The sequence below is a fragment of the Fundulus heteroclitus genome, chromosome 12 (assembly GCF_011125445.2).
Source record: "Fundulus heteroclitus isolate FHET01 chromosome 12, MU-UCD_Fhet_4.1, whole genome shotgun sequence".
Taxonomy (NCBI): Eukaryota; Metazoa; Chordata; class Actinopteri; order Cyprinodontiformes; family Fundulidae; genus Fundulus; species Fundulus heteroclitus.
The window spans coordinates 30657086-30682594 of record NC_046372.1 but is presented as its reverse complement, the minus strand read 5'-3'; the positions used below and the strand labels follow the sequence as shown (position 1 = coordinate 30682594).

Below are 25509 nucleotides of genomic sequence, written 5' to 3'. Positions count from 1 at the left end.
TTTTAAACAGCGATAAATAAAAAATCCACTTTTTTCTATTGAGTCAGCTGGATACAGATGGAGACTTGTTCACACAAATAAAAACTAACATGGGATTGCCGACTGAATTGAGCATCCTCTGCTGGTCTTCCAGTAAACGGTAGCCGCAGGACGTCAAACTTAACGGAAAGGAGCAGGAAGGAGCAGCGGCACATTAATCCATGCTCCGTGCAGCAGAGGCTGATATGACTGAGAGGAGAAGCGTTATGTGCAGCTACATTCAAGAGTGACATAAATGTGGGCTGCCGGCACAGCCGAATGATGCAGATGGAGACTTTTGAAAAACATTTTGGGCTTAATTTTTTTTTTTTTTTTTTTTTTCATTGATGAATTAGAGTCTTCTGAAAATGTAATATTTTAGGTACAACACAAAGTGGTCATGTTTTATTAACCAGGTTTTAAGCTCTATTTTAATTTCACAGTAATTAGGAAACATCAACTAACTTTACTCAAATGCTTTTTTTTATGTGTCCTGTCTGGCAATGTAGCATTAATTAATTGTTGTCTTAATGGCAAAAAGAGCCCAACAGATTTTACTTTCACAAGTGGAGCCTTACTGCTTTTCATAAAGTATTATAGGTGCAAATAACCAACACCTTTATACTACCACTGAGAATATACAATATTATTTAATAATGTGTAAAGTGACAGCTAAAGGTAATAATAAGGGTTTTCTGTATACAAGTGAATCTGTAAGTACCTGAATCCAAGCAACTGTAGGTGTTTGTGAGAGTGCGCTTGTGTTTGTAAGGTTATTCCATAAGAAAAATGCTCAATAGTGGTTGTGAGGAGCCAAATCCTCCCCCCCCCCCCCCCCCCCCCCCAGCACGAGGCAGACACCAGGGGAACCCCAACTTTACTCAAAAGCTGACGTGGAGGCAGTCATTCACTGTGCTTGGAGTTTTTAATTAGAGAGTGGCCCATATGCCGTTGTTGTTGTTGTTGAAATCAGACTGAATTCTTGTTCATGATTAGGCAAACAGAAAAAAATAAATCTGGAAAGTGTTGGAAATTGAATGTCTTTCTTTAAATGTTTAAGACTCTTCTGTTTTGGATCTGTTTTTTTTACACATGCCATTTCTGCAAAAACCACGGTACATTTCTTCATTAAGATACTGTGGGTTTAGTTTAATGTTAAACAGGGAAAACTAATATATGTTATAGTAATATTTTTGTTATACTGAAAAAAACAAATCAAATTTTTGCACCCTACAAGTATTATTTAATCTGATGATTTTGGCCAATGTGGAGAAAAAAAACATAAAAAAACCCAAAAAAAACCTGTACCATGCTGGTACAGAGTAATGTTCAGGTATCTCTGGCACCCTTTCTGTTTAACACTCATTAAATGGACTTTAATTCTGAGGTATTGCATAAAAAGAGTAGCAGTTCTGAAAACTGTAACTTTTTAACCTTGATACACCTCGGTGATCAGCCCATGGCTTGTTATATAAATGAAACTAGGTCACTTTGTATTTTTACACATTGGCACCGGTAGTTTAATGAATCTAAACCAGCATGTGAAAATATATTTTTATCTCAACTAAAACTATGTCTAGCATAGAGGTATGCAAAGTTAGTAAAAGCTGCTTGTTGCAAAAGCGTGCCCGGTCCGCCAACAGCTATTACTTCCCTCTAAATCAGGGTACTTTTAAATGATTAAATGATAAAAAAAAAAAAAAATGATGTTAAATGATTAAAAAAAAAAAAAAAATCCACGCAGTGTTTACAGTGGCTTGCAAAAGTATTCACATCCCTTGAACTGTTCCACATATTCTCACATTACAATCAAAAACAAATATATTTTATTTGAATTCTGTGAAAGACCAACACAAAGTGGTATACAATTGGGTAGTAGAAAGGAAATTATACATGATTTCCTTTTTCTTTTTTTTTTTGCTTTCTTTTTTACAAATACAAAAAAACTGAAAAGGGCGCTATGCAAAAGTATTCAGAATCTCGATTGGGTTTGGGTCTGAACTTTGACTGGGCCATTCTAACGCATAAATCTGCTTTGTTTAAAGCCATGCCATTGTAGCCCTGGCTTTATCTTTAGGGTCGTCGTCCTGCTGGAAGGTGAACCTCCGCCTCAGTCTCAAGTCTTTTGCAGACTCCAACAGGTTTTCTTCCAATATTGTCCTTTATTTGGCTCCATCCATCTTCCCATCAACTCTGACCATCTTCCCTGCAGAAGAGAAGCACCTCCTCAGCATGATGCTGCCACCACCATACCTGACAGTGGGGATGGTGTGTTCAGGGTGATGTGCAGTGTTAGTTCTCCGCCATGCATAGCCTTTTGCATTTTGGCCAAAAAGTTCAATTTTGGTCTCGTCTGACTGAATCACCTTCTTCCACATGTTGGCTGTGTCCCCAGCATGGCTTAACACTCATTAACACTCATTCTGGTAAACTACAAACGGGACTTCTAATGGTTTGCTTTTAACAATGGCTTTCTTCTTGCCACTCTTCCATAGAGACCACATTTGTGCCTGACTAATAGTTCTCCTGAGAACAGATTCTCCCACCTGAGCTGTGGATCTCTGCAGTCTGTCCAGAGTCACCTCTTGGCTGCCTCTCTGATCAGTGCTCTCCTTGTTCAGCCTGTAAGTTCAGGTGGACGGTTTTGTTTGGTAGGTTTCCAGTTGTGCCGTACTCTTTCCATTCCCAGATGATGGATTGAACAGAGTTCTGTGAGATGTTCAAAACTTTGGAAATCTTTTTATAGCCTAAGCCTGCTTTAAACTTCTCCACAACTTTATGCCTGACCTGTCTGGTGTGTTCCCTGGACTGGTGTGTTCTTTGCAAACCCAATATTCTCTAAACCAACCTGTGAGGCTGTCACAGAGTAGTGAGAGTACTGAGATTTTTGTGTTTGTAGGCATGCATTTAGCTCAGTTATCTACAGTTTTTGTACTGAGATTAGTTTACAGGTGGACTCTATTCAGTCATCAGGCAACTTGTGAAGGCATTTGGTTGCAATCAGTGACTCAGAGAAAAGGGGGCAGAATACTTTTGCACACTGCATTTTTCAGTTTTTTGTTGGTAAAAACATTTACAAAACATTTACATTTTAATCATGTATAATTTTCTTTGTACTTCACAACTCTATGCCACTTTACGTCTTTCACACGTGATTGCAATAAAATACATTTATGTTTGTGGTTGCATTGTGACAAAATATGGAAAAGTTCAAGGGGTATGACATAGTTTTGGAAGCCACTGGTTAAATTGTTGTGGTGTGAACTAATTCATTAGAATATTTTTGTTCTACTAATGCAAATAAATAAATAACGCAAATTTTGGTTTGATCAGATATTAGAGGATGGGACTTCATATTGTTCACACATTATCTTATGGCAAAAAATAAATAAGTGAATAAAAAAACACCTGATCCAACAGGGGACTGATTTCTGCTGTCAAAATGTTAACAGAAATATCAAAGGGGACATGTAAGATAACTGTTTCGCTTAAAGATAAATCAAAAGCGGTGGGATGCAGCAGAGTGTTTTTGGTAGCGGAGTCACAGCTAAGTAACGCCCCCCCCCCCCCCCCCAACCCCACCCCACCCCCAGGCTGCGTGTAAGAGAGTTTTCTGCACCGTTTTGATCCTAGAAAAGGCACCTGTTTAATTTATGTTTCCTGAACAGGGGCTGTTTAGGTACTCGCTTTAAAATAATGTTGACTCTAACTTGACATGTTCTAAGTGGTTTTAAAGCGGCAGCCTGGGGGATCTGCTGCTAAATATTTCAGGACAAACTCATTACTGTAAATGGGCCTGTGTGGTAGCCTAGCCGGAGTAGACAGGCAGCGGCAAGAGAGATAGGAAAGTGACGTGTGTGTGTGTGTGTGTGTGTGTGTGTGTGTGTGAGGATACAGTCCTTCCCCATGTTCTAGCAGTGGTGAAGTTGACATCTCAGGCAGGCTGCGTCTCAGTGCCGAGGCCCGGTCGTCCCTGTTGCAAATCTTTGAAACGCGCAGGGGCTCATCTAACATCTGCTTTCTAAAGAGCTAACGACAAGACAGCGGAGACTGGATGATTTAAAGTACCCTGCTAATGAGGCCCCGTGTGCTGCCTTGCGAATCCTACCACACCGGCTCGTTCATGCACACGCTCACGCTAAAGATACTTTGGCAGACCCGCAGGTAGAGAGCCAGCGGGACAGATACTCAGACCCATCATCTCTACATCTGTGTCCGTCTACGTAGCACCAACGAATCAGTATTTTGTTGCAGACGGGCACTACAAAAACACACACACACACACACACACTGAGATGCTGAAAATAACATTTCCTCTCTTATTTCATATGCAATGCCTTGCACATGTGAAATAACATTTCTTCAAATGTTATTTCAATTTGTCACGTTAAAGGAACAAGCTTCAATGTATTTTAGGTGATAAACCAGTACAGACTATTGCATAATTGTGAAGTAGGGGAGAAGAAAAAAACGTTAGGTTTGCACATCTAGATGGCTTTCCCCATTCTTCCTTGGAAAATTGCAAAGTCTTACCTCATCTTGTTAATTAGATTTAGGTTTGGGTTTTAACTAGGCCATTTCAAGGCATGCACTACAAAAACAGAGCAAAAAATAAGTGAAAATGTCTTGAAATTAGTGCGTTTCTTCTTGATTTGAGCAGGTAAATCGGATTATCTGCCAATAGAATGAGTATTTTTGACCCCTAAAATAAGATAATTAGATATACTGCACTTGAAATAAGATGACGGAGATGAGTTGTTCCTATTTTAAGTGCAAAAATCTTATTCCATTGGCAAAGCATGTTATTTACCTGCCCAAATCAAAGATAAACGCACTCATTTCAAGAAAATTTTTGTTATTTTGAGTTCCGTTTTTGCAGTGTGAACCTGCTCTGATCTGAACCCTTTCCCGTGACGCATATTTAGGGTGGTTGTCCTGCTGGAAGGCAGATCACTGTCCCCGTCTCAAGACTTTTGTAGCCGCTAATCGATTTTTATTTATTTTTCCCAGTATTGTCCTTTATTTAGCTCATTTCAGCTACCCATGAACTCCGACCAGCTTCCATGTCCTTGCTTAATATAAACTTCCCACAGTGTGACGCTGCCACCACCATGTCTCGCTGTAGCGATTATGTTTTCAGGGCGATGTTCAGTGTTTTCCACTCCTCACAAAGATCTAATCTTTCCGCTGCACCTTCTGCGACACGTGTGCTGTGCCCACACATGGCTTTCAGGCAACTGCGTACAGGATTTCTTATACTGCAAAAACGGATCTAAAAATAAGTAAAATGTTCTTAAAGTTAGTGTATTTGTCCTTGATTTGAGCTGGTAACTAAGATTATTTGCCAATGGAATGAGTATTTTGACCCCTAATATAAGATAATTAGACATCCTGCACTTGAAATAAGATGAAGTTCTTCCTATTTTAAGGTCAAAAATCTTGTTCCATTGGCAAATAATCTTATTTACCTGCTCAAATCAAGGACAAATACACACATTTTAAGAATATTTTACTTATTTTAAGTTCTGTTTTTGCAGTGTATGGCTTCCTTTGAACAACGGCGCTCTTTTCGCCCCTTTTCTGTAAAAGGCTGGATTTCTGGAGTGTTCCTGTCAACAGACTCTCCCACCTGAGCTGTGGCCCTCTGCAGCTCTTCCCGAATTCCCTCGGTCCTGCTGGCGCTTTTTTTTGCTGGGCCTGTCGGTTTAGGCGCACGGCTAATGCCTTGGTAGATTTTCGGTTGTGCCGTACCCCATTTCCATTTGGGGCTGGTAGACTGAGCAGTAAACTGTGATGTCACTGGGATGTCATTTTATAACCTGCTTTTAACCTCTCTGCCTCTTTATTATAATGGTAAATCCGAAACTCGCTGAGTGAAACTCTCTCCCCCACCCATCCAGCCATGCCTGCATTTAGACCCCTTCTCAGACAGTGGCGCAGAGGGAGCGCGACGACGAGGGTAAGCAGCAAGAGAGAAGAAGAGGGGGGAGAAGTGAAATAATAAAGGACAAGCTTAACTGGTGAGGCTGTCAGCGGAGGAAAATAATATTTGTCCAGCTGGACAGGCCTCCCTTTGTGCGGGCTAAATGAATGTTGAGCTTCCTGTCTACCCTGTCAGGGAGAGTGGCGTCGACTGTATGCTGCAGCGAGGAAGCACGGCTGCGTGCAGGGAGCTGTTTGGAGTTTGACAGGGATTATTAAAATCAGAGCCGATGACGAGGAGAGGGGCGAGAGACGGAGTGTGAGGAAAGCCAAATTGACACAGACACTCTCCATTACCTTCCACTTGACTCGCGCTGATGACAGTGTTGATATGAGACCCAGCAGCGCAGCGCCAACACGGGATTGGTTGTTAGCGCGAGCGTTAAGCACTGTGGGGCGGGAGGGGAGGACCTCACCGCTGGTAGACACCTAAGGAGATGAGTTGTTTATTTAAACTCTTGACTGAGGAGGATCTCACCTCATTGTTTATTTATTAGCTGGGGTTTTCTGTATTCCTTAACTGTATTGTCAGCTTTGGAGGCCGAGGTAATGCATTTTGATCAAGGGGCCTTCCCACTGCATCTGAGGGGAGCTCGACAAAAACCCCCCCTGAAAACAAACCCTGGCTTTTCTAGATGATAACTCGTCTTTGTTTCGTGTGTTGCCAGTAAATTGATTCGTGCAATCTAATAAGACACTTGTTTGAGGAAATATCACATTATCATAGATGGCATGAGTTCAGAAGCTGCCTCGCAGAGGCTGAGCGTCTCTTGATGGACAGCTGTGATAATACAGGTGCGTCTCACCGAATTAGAATACCACGGAAAAGTTAATTTGTTTCAGTAATTCAATTCCAAAACCCGTATTCCGTTAGATTTTATGAATATGGCTCGCAGCAAATGAAAACCTAAAACGATTGTTTTCAGAATATCATCTAAGACAAAATATAAACTGTATTTTTTTTTTTTAGTGCAGAAGTGCCACGTTACGGCCTGCACAGTCGTTGGTAGGACTGCTGAAATTCAGTACAACAAAAAGTCGTCGGCTGCCACCAAGAGGAGCGTTACACACGAAATGTCACTGTTGAAAGAAGCTGGGTCTTCACTGAGTGCTACATCGAGGCACAGTAACGCAAAGTTAAGTTAAAGGAAAAAGTCTGGTCCATAAAAAGTACACAAGCAACAGGAATAACTGCAGCTTTGGGAGGATTGTGAAGCAAACGGCATTTGGGAGTCAAAGGGTGTGGACTGCTGCTGGAGCACCCACACAGGTATATGTTCACTACAACTGTCACATTCCTGCCGTATAGCTACTCCTGTACCAGAGACACTGCCTGAAAGAGCACTGGACAATCCTCTTTTCGGATAAAAGTAAAGTTTGCACTTCTTTTATGGACTAAGCTCCCGCTTTCTAGTTCCTGGAGGTGCAGTGTGCGGTTTAACCGGTCAGTGATGACTCAGGTTATCTGCTGGTCTCAGTCCTTTGTGTTTTGTCATGTTCAAGGTCAGAGCAGCTGTACCTCATGCTTCCCAGAGGCAGTGCATTGTGTAATTATAAGTTTCAGTCAAGGTCTGAGTGGCAAGAAAACTGGCCTGATCTAAACCTCACAGAGAATCTTTGGAGTATTGTCTTGAAGAAGATGAGAGACGGCAGAACGCTCAAAGCCTGAAAACTATCAAGGCTTCCACATAAGCTGACCCACGCTGTATTGATGCAGCGGTTCATGCAAATGGGGCCCAAACCAAGTGTTGAGGGCATATATCATACAGTATGAGGACTAAATCATCAGCACTCTAACTTTTCTGGATCAAAACCCGTTTTTGTTATCTGAAAGCCACAATAATCAAAATAAATGCTTGGAATATGTCCCTCTGTGTGGAATCAATCTATATGTGAGGATCGCTTTTTGCATTGAATTACTGAATAAAGGCATTTTCTGTGATATTCTAACTTATGCGCACACTACAGGCTGCAGCGAATTCCAGTGGGTTGTAAACACAGTCCAGACACTGGAGAACCGATTGCCATGTTTTCCGTCCGTTTTGAACCGTTGCACGTGAACGTTTTCCTGTTCAGGCTGTAAAAAGCCAACTCTGTTGTCTGTGTGGTTTCTTTTTTCAGGGCATCATGGAGTGGCCGGGAGAATTTCCAGAGGACCATGGCTTTGTGGAGCTTCTGATCCCAGGTGTTTCCAGTGATGTGGACTTTGAACAGTTTATGAAAGAGACGGAAGAGAAACTCAGCCTCAACGCCAGCAGGTGAGTCTTAGCAGGAAACTGTTCATGCCTCTTTGATCTTTGTCCTGATTTATTCAAATATCTATCTATCTATCTATCTATCTATCTATATCTATATATATCTATATATATATATATATATCTATCTATCTATATATATATATATATATATATATATATATATATATATATATATATATATATATATATATATATATATATATATATATATATAATTTTGTCTCACTCTTACTTGCTATCATGGCATTTTTAACCCCTCAACTAGTCTTGTGGATAGTAATTTCAGGGGAAAGTGTTGCTGAGGCATTACTCTTGCCCGCTAATGATACCTTCCATTTCTTTCTGTGCATGTCAGGGGAATTACAAGAAGATAATTGTGATTTAATTATAACTTTATCTTTATACTTTCAGTGTATTACGTCTAACCCTATTTTAACACACCGAGATTAATTATAGCATTGTGCACAGATTAACAACAAAATACCTCTTTTTTTTTTTTAAATCTCGAAACATAGGAGAAAACTGCCTTTTTAATTGACCATGAGACATAAATTTGTGCTTATAATGTGAATAATGAGCAGGAGAAGATATGCTGATCAGACAAAGAAGAACGTTAATATTTTCTAGGGTAAAATACAAATTAGAAATAATTGATCGTTTACATGTATTGGAGCTACCTGAACATTTGCACATGCCAAAGAAATATTCAAGACTAGTGATTGAGGAACCACACAAAAGCTTGATCTATAGAAAAATAAGTGTTCTGCTCTTTTTACTTGCTTTATACAGTGCCAACTGTCAACAAATGTCAGCACAAAATCAATGTGTATAGATCTCAATTTACACTGATGTAGATCCAACTCAATACATTTCAGTCATGCAGTCAGATTCAGAGCCGGTCCAATTCCATCCAACTGTAATAGAAGAAGAAGTCGGACCAGGCTTGCTGCCACCAGCCTTGACTAGTTGGGGGCATAGAAGACAGGAAGGAGACACAGGCATAGAAACACAAAGCCAGCATCAACGCGGATTTCACTGACGTGTGGATCAAGGGCGCAAAGGGGGCGGGGCGAAATGCCGCTCTGGAGAATCGGGACACACTACGCACTCACACAGCCAGTGTGAGCATCGGGACAGGGCCATAGTTTGACCTGAGAAGTGATGCATTTACTTTTTTTTATTTTCTTTTTTTTATCTTTACCACTTTTTTATGACATTCTCTCTAGTTTTTTGACTCACAAAGTTCAGTACCTGTATTTGCAGACCCTAATTCTCTTAGGAAAAGTCGTTCAAAAGGCTTGATTTAAAAAAAAAAAAAAAGGAGAAAAGTACTTTACTAACAAAAATGTCTTAACAAAAACACATAAACATTGGAAAGGTAAAGTTTGACAGATTACATGTGAGGAATTTCTTTTTTAATGTTAAGTATATAACAACTGATTCCACATCTTGATTAAAAGTGGCTCTGAAACTAAGCATTAATGCTCCATACCGGTACTTTTAGCAGAATCTGTTTAGGGTTGGGTGTTTTGAGCTGATCTGATTCTGTCATCAGTCCCTCCTCGGTCTTTGACATTTGTCCTGTGGTGCTTCTAAAATGGATAAATGAAAGTTTTCTTATTGCCTCAGTTCAATTAATTATACCATGAATCTTTTTTTTTTTTTTTTGCCTATTTTCATGGGAAAAAAATGAAACATAGTTATCTGTATTTGCTGGCAGATGCAGAGAGTTTAAGAGCACAAATAGATTGATAATGAGTGAGCTGTGGGGACTCTGGAGGAAAAGGAGAAATCTATATTTCAGGCCTTTTATCGTTTGTAGCGTTATGAGGCTGAGGGCAGATGATGAAGGACAGGCTAAATGTAGCAAGTGAACAAAGCCTCACTCTGGCACCATTAGTGCCTGGGACTCATCCCTTCTTCGCTCTCCCTCACTGTCTCCCTCCCCCCTTTTTTCTTTTTCTTTCCTTCCTCCTTCTAAATGGGAACATAATAATTGAAGATTCCACATCTTGAAACGAAAACCCTTGGGTAGGTAATTCAAGGCTTATTACTGAAGGCCGGGCCATTTTTCTGCCTTCTAAGCATTAAAGGGTTATTTTGTGTTCCTGCAGATGGGAGAGGGATAACCATTATGAGAACAAAGCATCCAGATAATGGAGAATGGGGCTAAAAATAAGGCAATCCTCCCCTCGCCGTGGGGGACCACTGGTCAGTGTCTCCGTCAGACTACAGCCAACTTCCTCCCAGACTACTTCGAGCGACTTGTGTTTTTTTTTTTTCTGTCTTTCTGCGGGGGGACATGACCAGGCAAATAAAATCTTGGAGGCCTCTCTTTTCCCTCAACCAGGGTGGCATATTGGACACTCACTCACGCACGGGCGGGCACCTACGCTCGCTTCAGCGGCTCCCTCGCCTCCTCTCTCGCCGGGCTTAACAGCGTCAGGGACAAATTACGGAAGTGGAGGGGAGTAAAAAAAGCGCACGGAGACACGGAGCAGCTTGAGTCGCCAGCACCCGAGAAGGACTTGAACCTGTTCGGGGGTCAGAGCGACTGACCTGTTACGCCACTCTCAGATGTCACGGATCTACCTGCGAGCCGCCGCCTAATTGAATGAGATTAAGATTGGGCCGACAAGGAAGCGGGTGCCTCCAAATTGAATTGTTGTAATCTACTAATCCCCCTCAGGTGGGCCCCGGTGAAAGGGTGGGCGGGAGTGGTAGCTGGACCAGGTGGGCCACCAGGAAAAGACCTTTTAATGAAGTGTCAGTGCAGCCATTCAGGCTAAAGACAGGCTTCTAGTTTCTCCCCCCCCTGGCAAGGCAAATGGCTCTCACTGTTCGCCTGCCAGTCTTGATCAGGACGCATTGATTGAGCCTGTCCCCGGGTCTGCGTGTGCATGAATGATTTTTACTGTTGGGGAAATTGGAACCGAGAAAATGAAACGCTTGATATGTGTAAAATAGCGGGCAAAGCTCCCTTTCAGTTAATAGCGACACTGATCTGGAGCTCTCTCGCGCGGCGTGGAGCCGACACGTGTGTCGATGTCAGTGTATCGGCCGTATCACTTGTGCGGTATCACCGACTGGACTGGGTGGCTCAGGGCACTAAGTGGCCGAGCGGCTGGGCCAAGACGGGATCTGTTTTCAGCCTGTTCATTCAAGCCCGTTCTGTCCGTTCCCCCGTCGCAGAATGGGCTCCTTTGATGGGGGGGGGGGGGGATATGCAGCTTTCAGGTGGCTGCTTTGGCACTGATTGAAGCGCAGGCTTACTTGAAAAAGAGCTTCCTGAACCCTTCTCGTCTCCAAACTCCCCATCTTGTGTAGGCAAGCGTAGAGGAGCGGAGCTCCATAGACAGACAGCCCCACAGCAGGCCACCCACACTAAATTAATTCTGACAAGGAACTTAAGATAACGTCAAAGAGCTGACTAATCGCAGGATTGGGTTTCTATAAGTCAGGGATCTGTGAAATGTCCCATCATATCTAATAAAAGACCTCCGGTTGCTCCCCGTCTTTCTCAGCATCGGGGGTGATCGGGACGCACTCGCCGTGTCAGTTGTCTCGCTGAGCTGGTCTGGGACACAAATTTCACTTCTGCGGTGAAATTAGAAGTCTGTACGTGTGCGCGTGCAAGACGGCGGACATGTTTGTTGAGAGGCCTGAGGGATTCTTTCCTCCCGGCTTCATCTCGCTCTTTTGTCGTTTCCCTGGTCTTTTGTTGGGTTCTGTTCTGGCGTTTTTGCCATCAAGGCTTTGTCCTTTGTCGTCGTCACACAAAAAGCCGAATGCTTTTTATTTTCTCGCGACTGTTCTGCTTCCTACTGATTTTCTTTCCTTTTTTTTTTTTCTTTACCTTCTTCTGTTCCCCTACTCTTTCGGCTTCCTTCCCCTGGCATGTCGGCGTGGTGAAAGTCATCAAGCTGGGAGCTAATCCTGGCAAGTTGATTAGGCTGCCAGTAGCATTCACGCCAGCGGGCAAAAGGTCACTGCATTGCAGGGAACTGGTTTGGACTTCTTGACACAGACCATCCAAAATGGCTTTATAACTCACGGCACAAGGCCCTAAGGAGGGGTAATTGAAAGGTGAGAGTACAGAAAAGGAAATTAAGTGAGTAAGAGTTTTTAGAGGATATAAGAGAAGGACAGGGAAATGAAGAGAGAAAAGACTGAGCTTGAAATTGTGTCTGAAGATGAAGCTGCTGTGGCGGTGCATTGTTTTAGCGAGAGAAGGCGATGGTGAGATGTAGGAGAGCTAGATTGAAAAAAAAAAAAAAAAAAGAATGAACCCAAAGGGCATTGTTCTCTCTGTTTATAGCTTTAGATTGGTTGCACAGGAGGTAGTTTAAAGAGCGTTCTTTCTAGTCACTGTATCCTCATACTTAACTCATGCTAGGGATCATGGAATGGGTCAGACTGAGTATCCTGTGCAAACTCTCAGGTTTTTCTCAGTTTTTTTTTTCCATTAATCAAAGCTAATGTTTCTTTTTTTTTTTTTTACATACTATCCTATACTGATCATGCAGAACACCTGACCACTGACAGGAGAGAGCTGAATAACGCTGATTTCTTTCTTATTGATGGATCCTGTTTGTGGATGGGGTACGTTAGGCTGCAATGCAACATTCTGCTCTGGATGAAAACAGGAAAACATGAAAGAGTAAGGATTTGAGAGAGTGTGACAAGAACCACATAGTTTTAGCCAGAGTACTGAGTTGGATGATTTCAAAACTGCATCTGTTGTGACGTGTTCCTGGCCTGCAGCCTGTATCCATAAAGTGGTCCAAGGATGGAAAGGGGTTGATCCTGATCAGACCAATGAACAGCCAAGGCCCATTGATAGAAAATGTTATTTAACTGGAGCGACCTGAACAGAATTTGATTCTGTAGGTTCGGCTTAAATATGAATTGGACAAGTTTGCCGTTTAAAGGGTCCTGAGATTACAAGTACTGTGGACTGGTGCAATATACAGCGCCCTACACATTTATTAGAGCCCTTGTGTGAAGTGTTTTTTTAAAAAAAATCAACCTTTTAATGCAGTAGCTTAATCTTTGCTGAAGGGTTTGGTGCAGTTCTCTGCGAGCTAGCGATCATTGTTTATAACCCTCACCCTCTTCCTCACTTTGTGTAGTGGCAAGGTAAACATAGGTCCTCAGCGCAGCCCTGTTTGTAAAGGTTTGAGTTGTTTTAAGCTTTTTAATTATTGTTCAGCATGTGTTCTGGCCTTTCCCTCTTTGAAGAGCAACTAATAGGAGTAGATCTGTGTTTCACATAGCACAAAATCATGGATTTATTATATAAAAGAAATAAAAGAAAGCTTTCTTAAGATGAGTTTTTCCCTGTTAATTAAATGTACTTAAATTAAAGATTGGATTTTTCCACGGCAATAAAAGATTTATTTTTGCTGTAAATACCCTGAATTAAATTAAAACTAATGCATTTAGCAAGTACCGACAAAGGTCCCTGGATACCCATTCTGCTGCGCAACTTGGTGGGAAGAGTGAAGTTAACGGCTCAGTGTCTATTTTCCTTTTTAATGAACTTCAGAGAGTGGGTAAAAAGTGAGCTACAGATGGGAGCCCATTTGAAACCTGCTGTCTATGTAACATCCTGGGGTGGAGCCCTGAATGAACATCCAGGTTTTATGACTTACTATAAACACACATATAGTGCTCTGTGCAGCCATCCAATTTGAAGCAGTCTTCCATCAGCAGACATGGCAAATCACAGAAGTCTATTCAGAAATCTTGGTCAACTGGTTCAGTTGTTGCATTCAGTCCATCATATTATCTTCTCTTTATGATAAGAAAATATTTACAGGTAGATTTTCTGTTTTGTTGGGTCATACTTCATGCACAGGATCAAATATCTCCTGTACAATCAGCATACAGAAAATAACAGAAACATGTGGTCAAAAAAAAGAAGGATAAGCACAGGGTAAGGGTATATTGTAAAAGTCGACTAAGAAGAGTTAAATAGCTCTGGATGTTTTTGACAGAAATGATTTTGCATCAAATAAAAGAGAGTCCTCTTTTTTTATAACCTGACTTTCTGTCAGTCAGTGCAAGGGCCGACGGGGAGCATCGTCCGGGTTGCCTAAAGAAGTAGAAGCAGAGCAGAATGACAAGAAGGTAGTAACCACAGAGGAACGTCATTAAGCAGCGTTCAGTCTAGAGGATATCAACTTTGAACAGTCTGTAACATTTTATCCTCTTGCGCTTTCCAACCCCCACCCAAATGAAAGTGTGTCAGATTGAACGGTTATTTAATGAGATGCTATTGTGGGACATCTGGATCCGTTCATGGCTTGGGAGCAAGCAGGAGGCAGTTTATAGACCTGCGATAGGAGACGAGCTTTTTTTGATGACAGGCGGGCGTTTTGGTTTTTGCATTATCTATACTAACACACACTAGGCACACAACCGGACGCCAGAAACTACCTGCGCACAAGCGCCTCGAATGCAGGTCATTTTTACCCGGGTTTTTTTCTGTTGACAACCGGTGTAGATCATTGATTCATAATGATTGTCAGATAAAGAAAGTGCCACGTGTAATACTTGTGGGTTCACAGGTGCAATTAAATTAAAGAGAAATAGCCTCTTATTGATTTTTCCTAATTATATTTCCCTATTGATTTGAGTTCATCAACGCGTGCGTTGTCTAATGAATCATTTGAGCCCTGGTGTCACGCTCTGCGACGTGCAATCATTTCTAGAGCTTTGTGTACATCCACACCTGTCCGCGTGCAGCCGCGGGTGCACACGAAAGCAACCTAAAACACTGCTTAATCATGCAGGTTTGCCGACTTACGCGCACACTCGCTCTGACTCTGTCTAGGTTCCAAATATATAAGCATCGATTTGCATGGAAATGACTGAACATGTTGAGCCCAAAGATGTCATTTCTAATCTGTCATATTAAACGGGAAACCGAATAGCTGGTGCCGTCTGTTAACATCAAAAGAACGGTGTTTGTATATGTGTGTGTGTTTGTGTGTGTGCGCGCGCGCAGAGGGAAGACATGAAAAAGCAAAAAAAAAAAAAAAAAAGTGTGTATTTCAGACGCCTGCCGATGCCTGTAATGCCACTTCACTCCAGATGCTTAGCACACACTCACACACTGATATATTGGTGTCTGTGTTCATTACCGCTGATGTGTCTATATCTGTCTTCTCACAGTGCAGACGCTGAATGAGAGGAGGTGGAAGGACCTGAAAGTGATGCCGCGTGTGCGTCGGTGTCTGTGTTTCTGTTTGACTCGCGTGTGCGGTATTGTTTCTGTGCATTTGTGCTGAAGCAGGGCTTTCCTTATTTCGTTGAGTTGCACTTGAAAACCAGGATGCTACCTCTGGGGAAATGATTTTTTTTCCCACAGTGGCACGATTGAGGAGGACTGGAAGTTCAAATGGGAACTGGCGGCTGTGGGACGGACGGGTTTAATCCAGGGCAGGCTGTTGTAATAATCACAGTTACAGTGCCTTGCAAAAGCCTCCATGCCCCTTCAACCTTTTCAACCTTTTCAGGCTTTGTCAGGTTGCAATCATAAATTTCAATGTATTTCGTTGAGATATAATATGAGGGGTAAAACCACGTAGCTCATCATTGTAAAGTGCAAGGAAAAAGATTTATGATTTCAAAGATTATTTACGCCCCCCCCCAAAAAAAAAAAAATTCAGATAAGTGTGGAATACATTTTAGTTTACCCCGCTACTCTGATACCCTTAAATAAAATGTAGTGCTCCCACTTTCCTTCAGAAGATAATTAAATAATATAATTATTATATTAGAAGATAATTAAAGGAGATAGCTACAAGTTTAACTTAAATCCCGGCCAGTAGGTGACGCACTGTATTATTTTTGTCTTGAATAATGGTTTTGATGAAGAAGTTGTAGCTATAACCTTCAACTTGTGAAAAGAGTCCACCTGTGTGTAATTTTGCCTCTTTATATGGAAAGAGACAAATGCTAAACCTACCAAGACACGGTTATACACCTAAACTGACAGGACTGGGAAGAACATTGATCAGAGAAGGAGGCAAAAGGCCTATGGTAACTTTGGAAGAGCTGCAAAGACCCACAGCTCAGGTGGAGGAATCTGTCAACAGGACAACTATTAGACAATTCTAGATAGCCTTCACGGCACAAAGGGAAAAAGGAAAGATGAGTATTATTGTTGAAGGAAAGCCATGAGATGTTTCCTTAGTAGCTTGCCACAAGGTATGTAGTGGACGCTGTAAAAACCAACACCAAAACTCCATGTTTGGTGGAAACCAACCCCGCGCATTACCCCTAATGCAACATCCCCTGAACCCTCCACAACACAAGGTGGTTTCAGCTTCAAGCTGTGAGAATGCTGTTTTGAAGGAGCGATAGGGAAGCTTGTCAAAGTTGTTGAGAAGATGGATGGAGGTCAAAATAGCACAACCCTGGGGGAAAAAATAAACTGTCAGAGACTACAAAACATTTGAGACCGTGAGGGAGGATAATTTTCTTGCAAGACGGCGACCTTAAACATACATCCAGGCCTAAAGAGGAATTGTGAGACATTTCAGTCTCTAGAACTACAAAGGAGGTGGAGACATACCTCAAATGACATCTGCAGGTACACAGGGGAGCTGAACACAAAGACACGGTACACTTTTTATACTTTGGTTTCAAAATAACATGAAAACTACGTCCCTTTTCCTTTCCGCTTCCAAATATTTGACTACTTTCTGTTGGATATAAAATAAAAAATAAAAAATACATTGCATTCTGTTGTATTAATTTGACATACTATCCATAGGTTTCAAGGGCGTAAAAGATTTAGCAGATCTTCATATTTCGTGCCTTTCTGTCGATGTCAGAATTAAACACTTGCCAAATTCGTGCAATTTGAGATGCAGTATCTGTAAAAAAAAATAAAATATATATTTCTCTTCAAGTGTTTTATCAGTTGCCTAATGTTACATCTTCTTTTTTATTCAGCATTGAACACCAGCTGAATGACCTCCATGCCAAAATGGGAGAGTCCAGAACGGGGGATCGCCCAGTCAGTCCCACGGAGGTCTTACAGTGGTTCAACGCGAGAGCACAAAACGCCCTGAAGTCTCCTTCCGCAGACCTCTCAGACTTCTTCAGAGCTCTGGTAATTATAATTATAATTATAATTAGGTCAGAGGTCAGGAAGGTTTTCACCTTTGCTATCTGGAGCCACAAAAAGTTTACTTTTATTAATATGTACTAAATAAAAGTTTATAATTGTAAATGTTGAAATTACAGAAACAAAATCTAGATATTTTGCAAAAATTCTTTATTTTTTAAGAGTAAGACTAGCTATTTATGAAAATTGAAGCCAAATAGGCAAGCTAAGTTAAAAAATAGAGCATATAATTTGCAGCTAAACAAAAAAGGCTTGTACCAGTGTTATTTAAATTGTGAAAACTTAAAACAATTACACCCGTGGATTGCAATCTGTAATCTGCATTGAATCTCAGAGGCCATGATGAGGGATCTAAATGAAATTTAACCAGATGGTATTGTTTTAGATCTAACTGACAGATGGTGGCTCTAATCCTATGCGGTCTTTTTTTTAAATATGCATAAACATATATTTATGTTAATTGATTAAGTCTAAATGATATCCAAGATATACCTTTCCAGTGTAAGTACAGTGCTGAAGCAAGGTGTGTTGTCAAATTCCATCTTTAGCTGGGGTATGTTTGCAGTTTGTAAAAGTACCAATATCCCTTGAAGTTTTTCACATTTTGTCACACAATAACGGCAAATTAAAATGTATGGTTTGGATTCAATGTAGCCGTACACCGATTCCCTTTAATTCAATCCAGGACAACCAACTGGTTTCAGATTGTAGCCTCATTGATTAAAAAGCTGTTCACTTTTAAAGAAAACATTGTGGATTTTTTCATATCCCAGCTCCGCTTTATGTCTTCATTCTTCTCTCTTTCAGCAACAGTACCTTAAATCAGATGAAGAGGGGAAAGAAGAAGTGACACTGCAGCTGCTGCTGAGTCTTTCTGCCCAGTGTGGGGTCTGTTTTCCTTCTTCCTCTTCGTCTCCCTCTCTTCATCCTCATCTGCCTGGCTCCTCTGTCCACACGACGCCCACGGTCAAAGACGTCTCTTCATTAGAGGTAATGCACTATTCCTCATTCAGTTCAGCCATTCCTTGTTGGCTTGATGAATTTAATTGTTCATTTAGCTGCTAAGTGTTCTGAAATGAGGGTTTAATCAGCAGCCTGTATTACGCCTCTACTGTACTTGAGGTAGTTACAGCGTAAATATTTGTGGCATTTTCTCATTCCCCTTGACGTCCAGGAGGCATGGGACGCTGTGCGCCTCCAGCTGCGACGCTTCCTGCTGGACCGGCTGTCGCGCTGCACCTCAGGACTTCCTGGTTCCCCTCAGATCTCCACCATGACCATCCAGGAACGGGTCCAATGTCTTCAGCAGTTGTTTTTTCTCTATCCTGAAAGTGAAGTGATCACGGATTACCAGGTGGAATCTCTTCTGTATTATGCACAGATTCAGAAACGCTGCCCTACACTAATACTGTAGCAATAGTTGTTTAATGCTACGATGTTTTATATGTGACGTGTGTGTACAGGGTCTGAAACAGCGGTATGTGGTGAGTACTCTGCGCTCAAGCATGAGCTGCAGCCCAGGTGGAGAGACCGGCTTCGACAGACTGGCCACGGGTTTCTGCAACGCGGTGCCGCAGGTGAACCGGGCCCTCACAGAGGAGCTCCAGGTCCTTTCGAGAGTAGCGGAGCCCCACGTTGTCCTCGGCTTTTTGAACGTAGCCTACTTTGGTGCCGTTGCCCAAGAACTCGCCGCCCAGATGGAGAGAGAATTCGAAACGGCCCAAAGAGACAACACAGCGCCGAGCAGCAAGATAAAGAAATACTCTGCAAGGTCCCGAGCAACTGTAGGTGAGTCATTTTTTTTTTCAGTTTTTCACTATCTCGTTTGCACAGGTTTTTGTGGCTCTTGGTTTATTCAGATGTGCACTTTCGTCCCTTCATTTCTACTCTCTTTACTCGCTTTCTATTATGGCCAAATAAAAGTGAGTTTCTATCTCCCTCCTCTCTTTTCTTTGCCCTTCAACTGCAGTGTGTACCGATGTCTGCTAAAGCCGAGGCATCTGCGAGGGACTCTTGTTACCATTGTAATTGCGTTTTTGTTTAATTAATGCTGCCCTCTTTCTTTCCTGGCAAACAGGTCCAAGGTCCAAGATTTGGGCACTGTCAATATATTTCAAATATATGTTTTTTTATAGATTTCATATGTTTGAACATAAAGCTCTAAACAACAAAATTTCTGGTAATTTTGAGGATTACAGCCAATGAAACCCCACAATCTTACCCCGTGTTTCCCTGAAACACAAAATGTTCCATAAGACCAAAAATACAAGATTTTTATACGCAAATATAGGCTGGGCCTCGGAGGTATGACTTAAAATTCATATCACGGTATAAATCAAATCCCCTCATGGTAACGGTATATATCGCGGTATAAATTTAAGGTTGAAAATGTTTATGAAAAGCAAAGGTAATGTAATTTTTAGAACATTTATTTAGCTGAAAACAGTAATCGTAATGAAAACCAGCACTTTATGCTGCATATAAATTTTTTAAATATCACTAAAAGCAGGTACAAATAAATGGTTCATTAACACACACACATTTTAACCATCTCTTTACACCCGCTGTGCTCCACTGTATGGACCATATCTTTGAATAGTACTTCGTGATCGCTCGTTATGTCACTCCTTCGCTTACTCTTTCGGTCAAAGGCCATACTCTTTGAAAAAGCGTGTGCAATGGAGATCTGCTGTTGGCTAGAAGGGAAAAAATGTTTTAGCTTCATCCCATGTGTTAACGGAGCAGGTGTTTGAGCCGAGCGCAGCCTCTGGCACTCGGCATACTTACGCATGTACTTCGTCTTCAAATAGTGAAACAAACTGCTCATGTTACCTTTTGTTTGCCGTCACTCGACAAATCTAGCAAAGTATTGTTTTCTGTTCTACATCTGATGTATTCTAACCAAGTCCAAATCGCTAACGTAGCACAATTTATCCCCCCCCCCCCAACTCCTCCAGCTCAGCTGTCTATGTGCTTGCAACCATGTCTAGGCAGACGATAGGACGGCGGAGCTCACATCTCTGCCGTAGGCCAAATTCATATTGTTTCTACCATCTATCACATATACCGCGCAGCCCTACTTTGGACCCGCTGAAAAGTATGTCCATGTAGTTTACATTATATACACTCATTATTGGGAAAGGGCTTTTTTTTTGCTTGACACGACTGCATCAGTGTGTAATAGCATGGAGACGATCAGCTAGTGGCTCTGAGGTGTTAAGGAAGCCAAGGTTGCCTCAGCAGTGGCCTCCAGCTCCTGCATATTTCTCTCGTCTTGCTCCTGTTAACACTCCATGCATTCTCTCCGGGGTGAGAGACCAGTGATACCATTGTCGTTAAACTAGCGATTGGTTCGTCCTTCTTCTCCTAAGTCCAGGTTTGATTCTTGTTGGTGAATGTGACAGCTGTAACCCATGGGCCGGATATGCCTGTGCGTGGCTGTAACGTGGCCGTTTTCTTCGTGACATTCACTTTTTTAAATTCAATTTCTAAAATCAATAAACTTTTTAATCCTACTCCAATCTATTGAGATGCACCTGCATTTTCTCTAGTGCACAGGGCGTTCTCAGTGATGGGGTTACGCACGGACAACAGAGACCCTTCATCCCTTCACATTCTTTTTTTTTTGTTTGTTTCCTTCATATTGGCCTATTTACAACTTGCTGAGAGTAAAGATTCACAATAATAAAAAAAAAAAAACAAACACAAAAAAGTCTGAGCCATTGTTTACTTTTTCAAAATGGTACACATGCCAGCTTCCCTGTGGAAACGGGGAGAGGAGCGCTTTTGCATCTGCCATTCTTCGATAAACACACCACCAGTCTCGCTACTTTTTCTTTTCGTATCCCCCCTCCCTCCCTACCTCTCTTCCCATTTTCCCTTCTCTGGTTTTTACTTTCCCTCTCCTTAAACGTGAGATGAGAGGAGGCAGCCGGGATAATTGGCCATGCGTCAGTTGGGCTGTTTGATCACGTAACGCGGCGGAGGCTACACACCTACGTGCCGTTCAACAAACCGTCAAATGTAGCACCGGAGGCAGAACACGGCTCCAAAGGGAGCGAGGGACCCGTGCTGTGTAATGATGGTAAAATGGAGCAGTTTTGCCTGTGCGGCTTTTACTTATGTGTTTGTGTGCGTGTGTGTGTGTGTGTGTGTGTGTGCAACACGGCTACAACTGGGATTACATTTTTGAGTTGTTCATGTTTAAAGTCTCCGCAAAAAAAAACAACACCACCCCAAAAAAAAAAAAAAACAGAAACTTAAGCGCCACTCCAAATGCCCGTGGCTCTCTAAAAAGCCAGTGCTGGAACCTTAATGCATAATCTGCTTTTACACTCCATTGTCTGTATGCTGGATGCAACGCACATAATTGTCAAGACAATTATGACAGTGTCAAAGAAAGCAATTCTCTTTTCATAAGCCTCCAATGACTCCTTAGATCCATCCCTCTGCTCCCGCTGTGTTATTGTTTATTTGTGAAGTAAAGGAAGGCGGTAGGTATATTTTGATGAGAGCCCTGCTGGGGGGGGGGGGGTGAGGGGAGGGAACTCCGCGGGCTCCCGGGGGAGCTGCGCTGTCTGTAGCATCAGCCACTGTCAAACCACTGAACCATTTAACAGCTCTCACAGCAAGATCTGCCTCCTCCTTTAACCCCACTGACTCAAAAGGCAGGCTCTGACTTTGTACCTAGACAGATGTGAAGGGTCCCAACACCCCACCGTCCACCACCTCCATCCTTTCTTTTCTTCCTTTTCTTCCATCCCTCACATATTCTTCCTCGTTCTTTTTCTTTTCCCATTTTTCCGTACTTCTGTTAGTGAACTGGAGCGAAGGAAGCGGTTTGGAGCTGTGCTCGACAGGTTGGTCAGGAACAGCGCAGGCTTTAGACTCTACCAGCACACCTCACCGAGTCCCAGATGGAACGTGAAGATGGTCCAAGTCTTCATGTGTACGTCCCTCCGAGAGGGTTTAAAACTATGTTACTGTAGATCTTGTAGTGTTTTTTTCCTTCCCTTTATTTTTTATTTTTTTTTTAACTGGCCTTGAGATATATGTAAAATCACAGATACAACAATTTGGACAATGTCAGTGAACAAAAATTTCTAGATAGTATACTCCCAACATGACATCAAACATCGAAAGTATAAAGTTTGGACTCAAGGAATCTTTGCTGTCGTATTTGATCATCTTCTATATAAGAGAATTCAGTGAGCCGATGGGAGCTTTTAAGTCCAGTTGCTGTTGTTGTGATGGGAGTTTTGGGTTTCTGGGTGGGTGGGTTGGTGCCTGTCTCCAGCAGTTTCCCTGCTGAGAGGTGGCGTAGATCTTGGTCATCAGACTATCACAGGGCAACAATAGTGACCAATGAACTCGACATAAAGTTTTTGGGACAGTGAGAGGAAGCCTTAGTACTTGGATAAGACCCAGGTATGCTCATGGAAAATGTATAAACTCCAACCAGAAAAGCTCCTGCTGGAATTCAATCCCTGAAGCTTCTCACTTCGAGGCAACAGTGCTGACTTTTGTTTTGGTTCAGTTTATTTCTTTGAGGTTGAAAAAACATTTTTCTCAAAGAAGTGGGCAATTTCACTTATTGTGAACCAAAGTCATTTAACTCACTGACATGAACATTGTTACATGGTATGATTTTTACCATTTCCTGTTTCATCCTGTGGAACACATTCAGTGAAGCGTGATCAGATCAAGACATCAGAAAGTTGTTCTGTGAAGAACGGTGAGGCTCATTCTAGTTTACTTTCTAAACCCGACAAACCTTAATCCATCGAGGACGTTTGGTTTTAAAACTCTGCGCCGGTGTCTCTCTCACTCGGACGGTGGGCGAGAGGCGGGTTGTGCCCCGGACAGGTCGCCAATCCATCGCAGGGCAGTATAGAGACACACGGGACAAATGACCATGCAGACACAGTCATACCACAGTCATGCTAGCGCTCACCTCTCCACCCTTTTGTTTATCTATATCCTTAAAGAAACTTAAGGTGTAGTTACACCTGCAACGTTTGGACCGCTTTTAAACAGGCCAGAGTTTGTTTCCTCCTTGGTCTGGCCCTTTAGTGCACGTGTGAATACACTCAGCTGAACCCTGGTCAGGACCAAACAACCGGACCGAGACCCACTTTTTGAGATTTTTCCAAAGGGACTCCGGTGTGATTCACTTCTGGTCTGAATACAAACCTGCCTAAATATGATCTGGCTAAAGAAAACGCACGGTTGTTTTAGAATTAGCTAGCCTCCGTTGCAGGACACCTGGCAAAAAGGAACCCTGACCCCGTAATTCCACATCCTCCGCTCCTGGACATGTCCGCTCTGTTCCAGACCGCCTCCGCGAGTCCGTGATAGACAAAGCCTGCTACTTCTGCGGTTACTCTGTCTAGCTCTGCTCCAAAGTGTCTTGGAGCCCAAGGAGAGCACATGCAACCATGGTCATTACAAGCAGAATGCGAATCTATTAGGAGAGGATTATAAGGTTTCAAATTAAATGTTGAAAAGGTAAATCTGCTTCCTTATGGTGCAGAAAGCGTGTTTTGCATCCAATATTTAAATAAAACAGGTAAATAATAAATTCTGGTTAACGATCTCTGTTTACACTATTTACATTTGACAAACCGGAGGTTGCTGACGTCCTTTTTCCTGTTTGCCACAATTGCAATTGTGGAGCTCGACTTAGTCAGAGCCCGACAGACTGGAACGGAGCAGAAAGTTGTACTTGTTCCGTATTTTGATGGTGAACAACAGAGAGCTGGTCGTCTGACGGTGACGTTCGGAGAAGTCACGGAGAACGTTGAACCGTTCTCGTTAATTAAAATGAAAACACAGTTTCTCCGTCAGTCGGACGGTCACGTACGTGTACAGAACAGAGCGTTCACGGGGGAACGTGGAATCTTAGTGTTGCTAACGCTACTACTGTGGGTTAGGGAACGCATAGTGCTTTGTCTCCTTCAGCGGGCAGCAAGTATTCGCCAACACCACTCCAAAATATAACATTACAAAACCTGCATTGAATGAGCTGCTGTTGACATTCAAAATGATGTTGCAGCTGTAAAAACAGCACAAAAAGCAATGCCGTCCTTTTTCTTTTCTGTCCAGTGAGAGCAACGACCATTACACGCGTGGCTGTTTTGCAATTTACGGCTCATTTGTAAAATGTTCAATGTGAAAGCAAACAAGCCACAACAACAAAATAAAGCCTGCTCTTGGTCCAGGCCAAGCAATCGGTCCAAAGGTTTTTCCTGATGTGAATGCACCACTTAGATTTCTATAACTGTAAATATCTTCAGCAAAGTTTGACGTCATGAATACTTTAAGGTCTTTAAGGTAACGAGGTAAAATAGCGTGCTAAGAAATAGTGCAAATGCATCAGTTCTACCTAATGTTTGATCTGGGTTAAAAAAAATGATTTACTTCTCATTTTGATATATGCATGTGCTGCTATGTTGGATTTTCACAGTTTATGACGGCAGTTTTGTGTGTGCATGTGCGTATGTGTGCGCGCCTGCTAATTGCAGGCTTACATTAAAAATTGTGTGAAGAAGTCTCATTTAATACCTCCCTTTTGAAAATCCACCTCTAAATTTCCATATATTAGTAATTTGCATTTGCATGCCTAGCAGATCCCTGTTTTTGTAAGACATCAAAAGCGTTCGCATGAACTTCTCTGTGAGCGCACGCGTACCATTTTTTTCCCTCCGCCTAACAATACACCAAAGGGTTAAAGTCGCGGCGGAGAAATTCGGCCTTACTCTAGTCTGATAGCACTGGACTTCCAGCTGCACCAATTTCCCCACATGACGTCGGCAATTGCTTCATATAGAATAATAATAATAAAAAAAAAAGCATGGTTAAAACATGCACTGCAAGTGCTTTATCCAGGACTGCACTCCCTTCCCATCTCCCCGCCCTTTCAGACTCTTTGAACTCGTTCTCGGAGACAACACCACTGCCTATTCTGCGGGGAGAGAGGTTCTGTAGTGACGCGTGAGAGATAGCTCGGCTGAGGCACCGACTGGCATTGGAGGTGCTTATGGGGATTGAGGCTACTTGGGAATGGCGTTTGTTAATATTTAATAAGAGCAGCTCCTCACTAGATCATAT

General features: G+C 42.3%; 1 protein-coding gene across 2 annotated transcripts in view; it reads left to right on the top strand.

The window, feature by feature from the left end:
- Positions 1 to 25509, top strand: part of kiaa0825 (KIAA0825 ortholog) — a 160657-nt gene that overhangs the window by 2172 nt on the left and 132976 nt on the right. For both annotated transcript variants that reach the window (XM_021315778.2, XM_036144422.1), the window contains exons 2-6: positions 8122 to 8258; positions 17226 to 17385; positions 18208 to 18390; positions 18575 to 18754; positions 18864 to 19188. In XM_021315778.2, the coding sequence (XP_021171453.2) occupies positions 8128 to 8258; positions 17226 to 17385; positions 18208 to 18390; positions 18575 to 18754; positions 18864 to 19188 (979 nt within the window). In that variant the 5' untranslated portion in view covers positions 8122 to 8127. The remainder of the gene's footprint in view (positions 1 to 8121; positions 8259 to 17225; positions 17386 to 18207; positions 18391 to 18574; positions 18755 to 18863; positions 19189 to 25509) is intronic.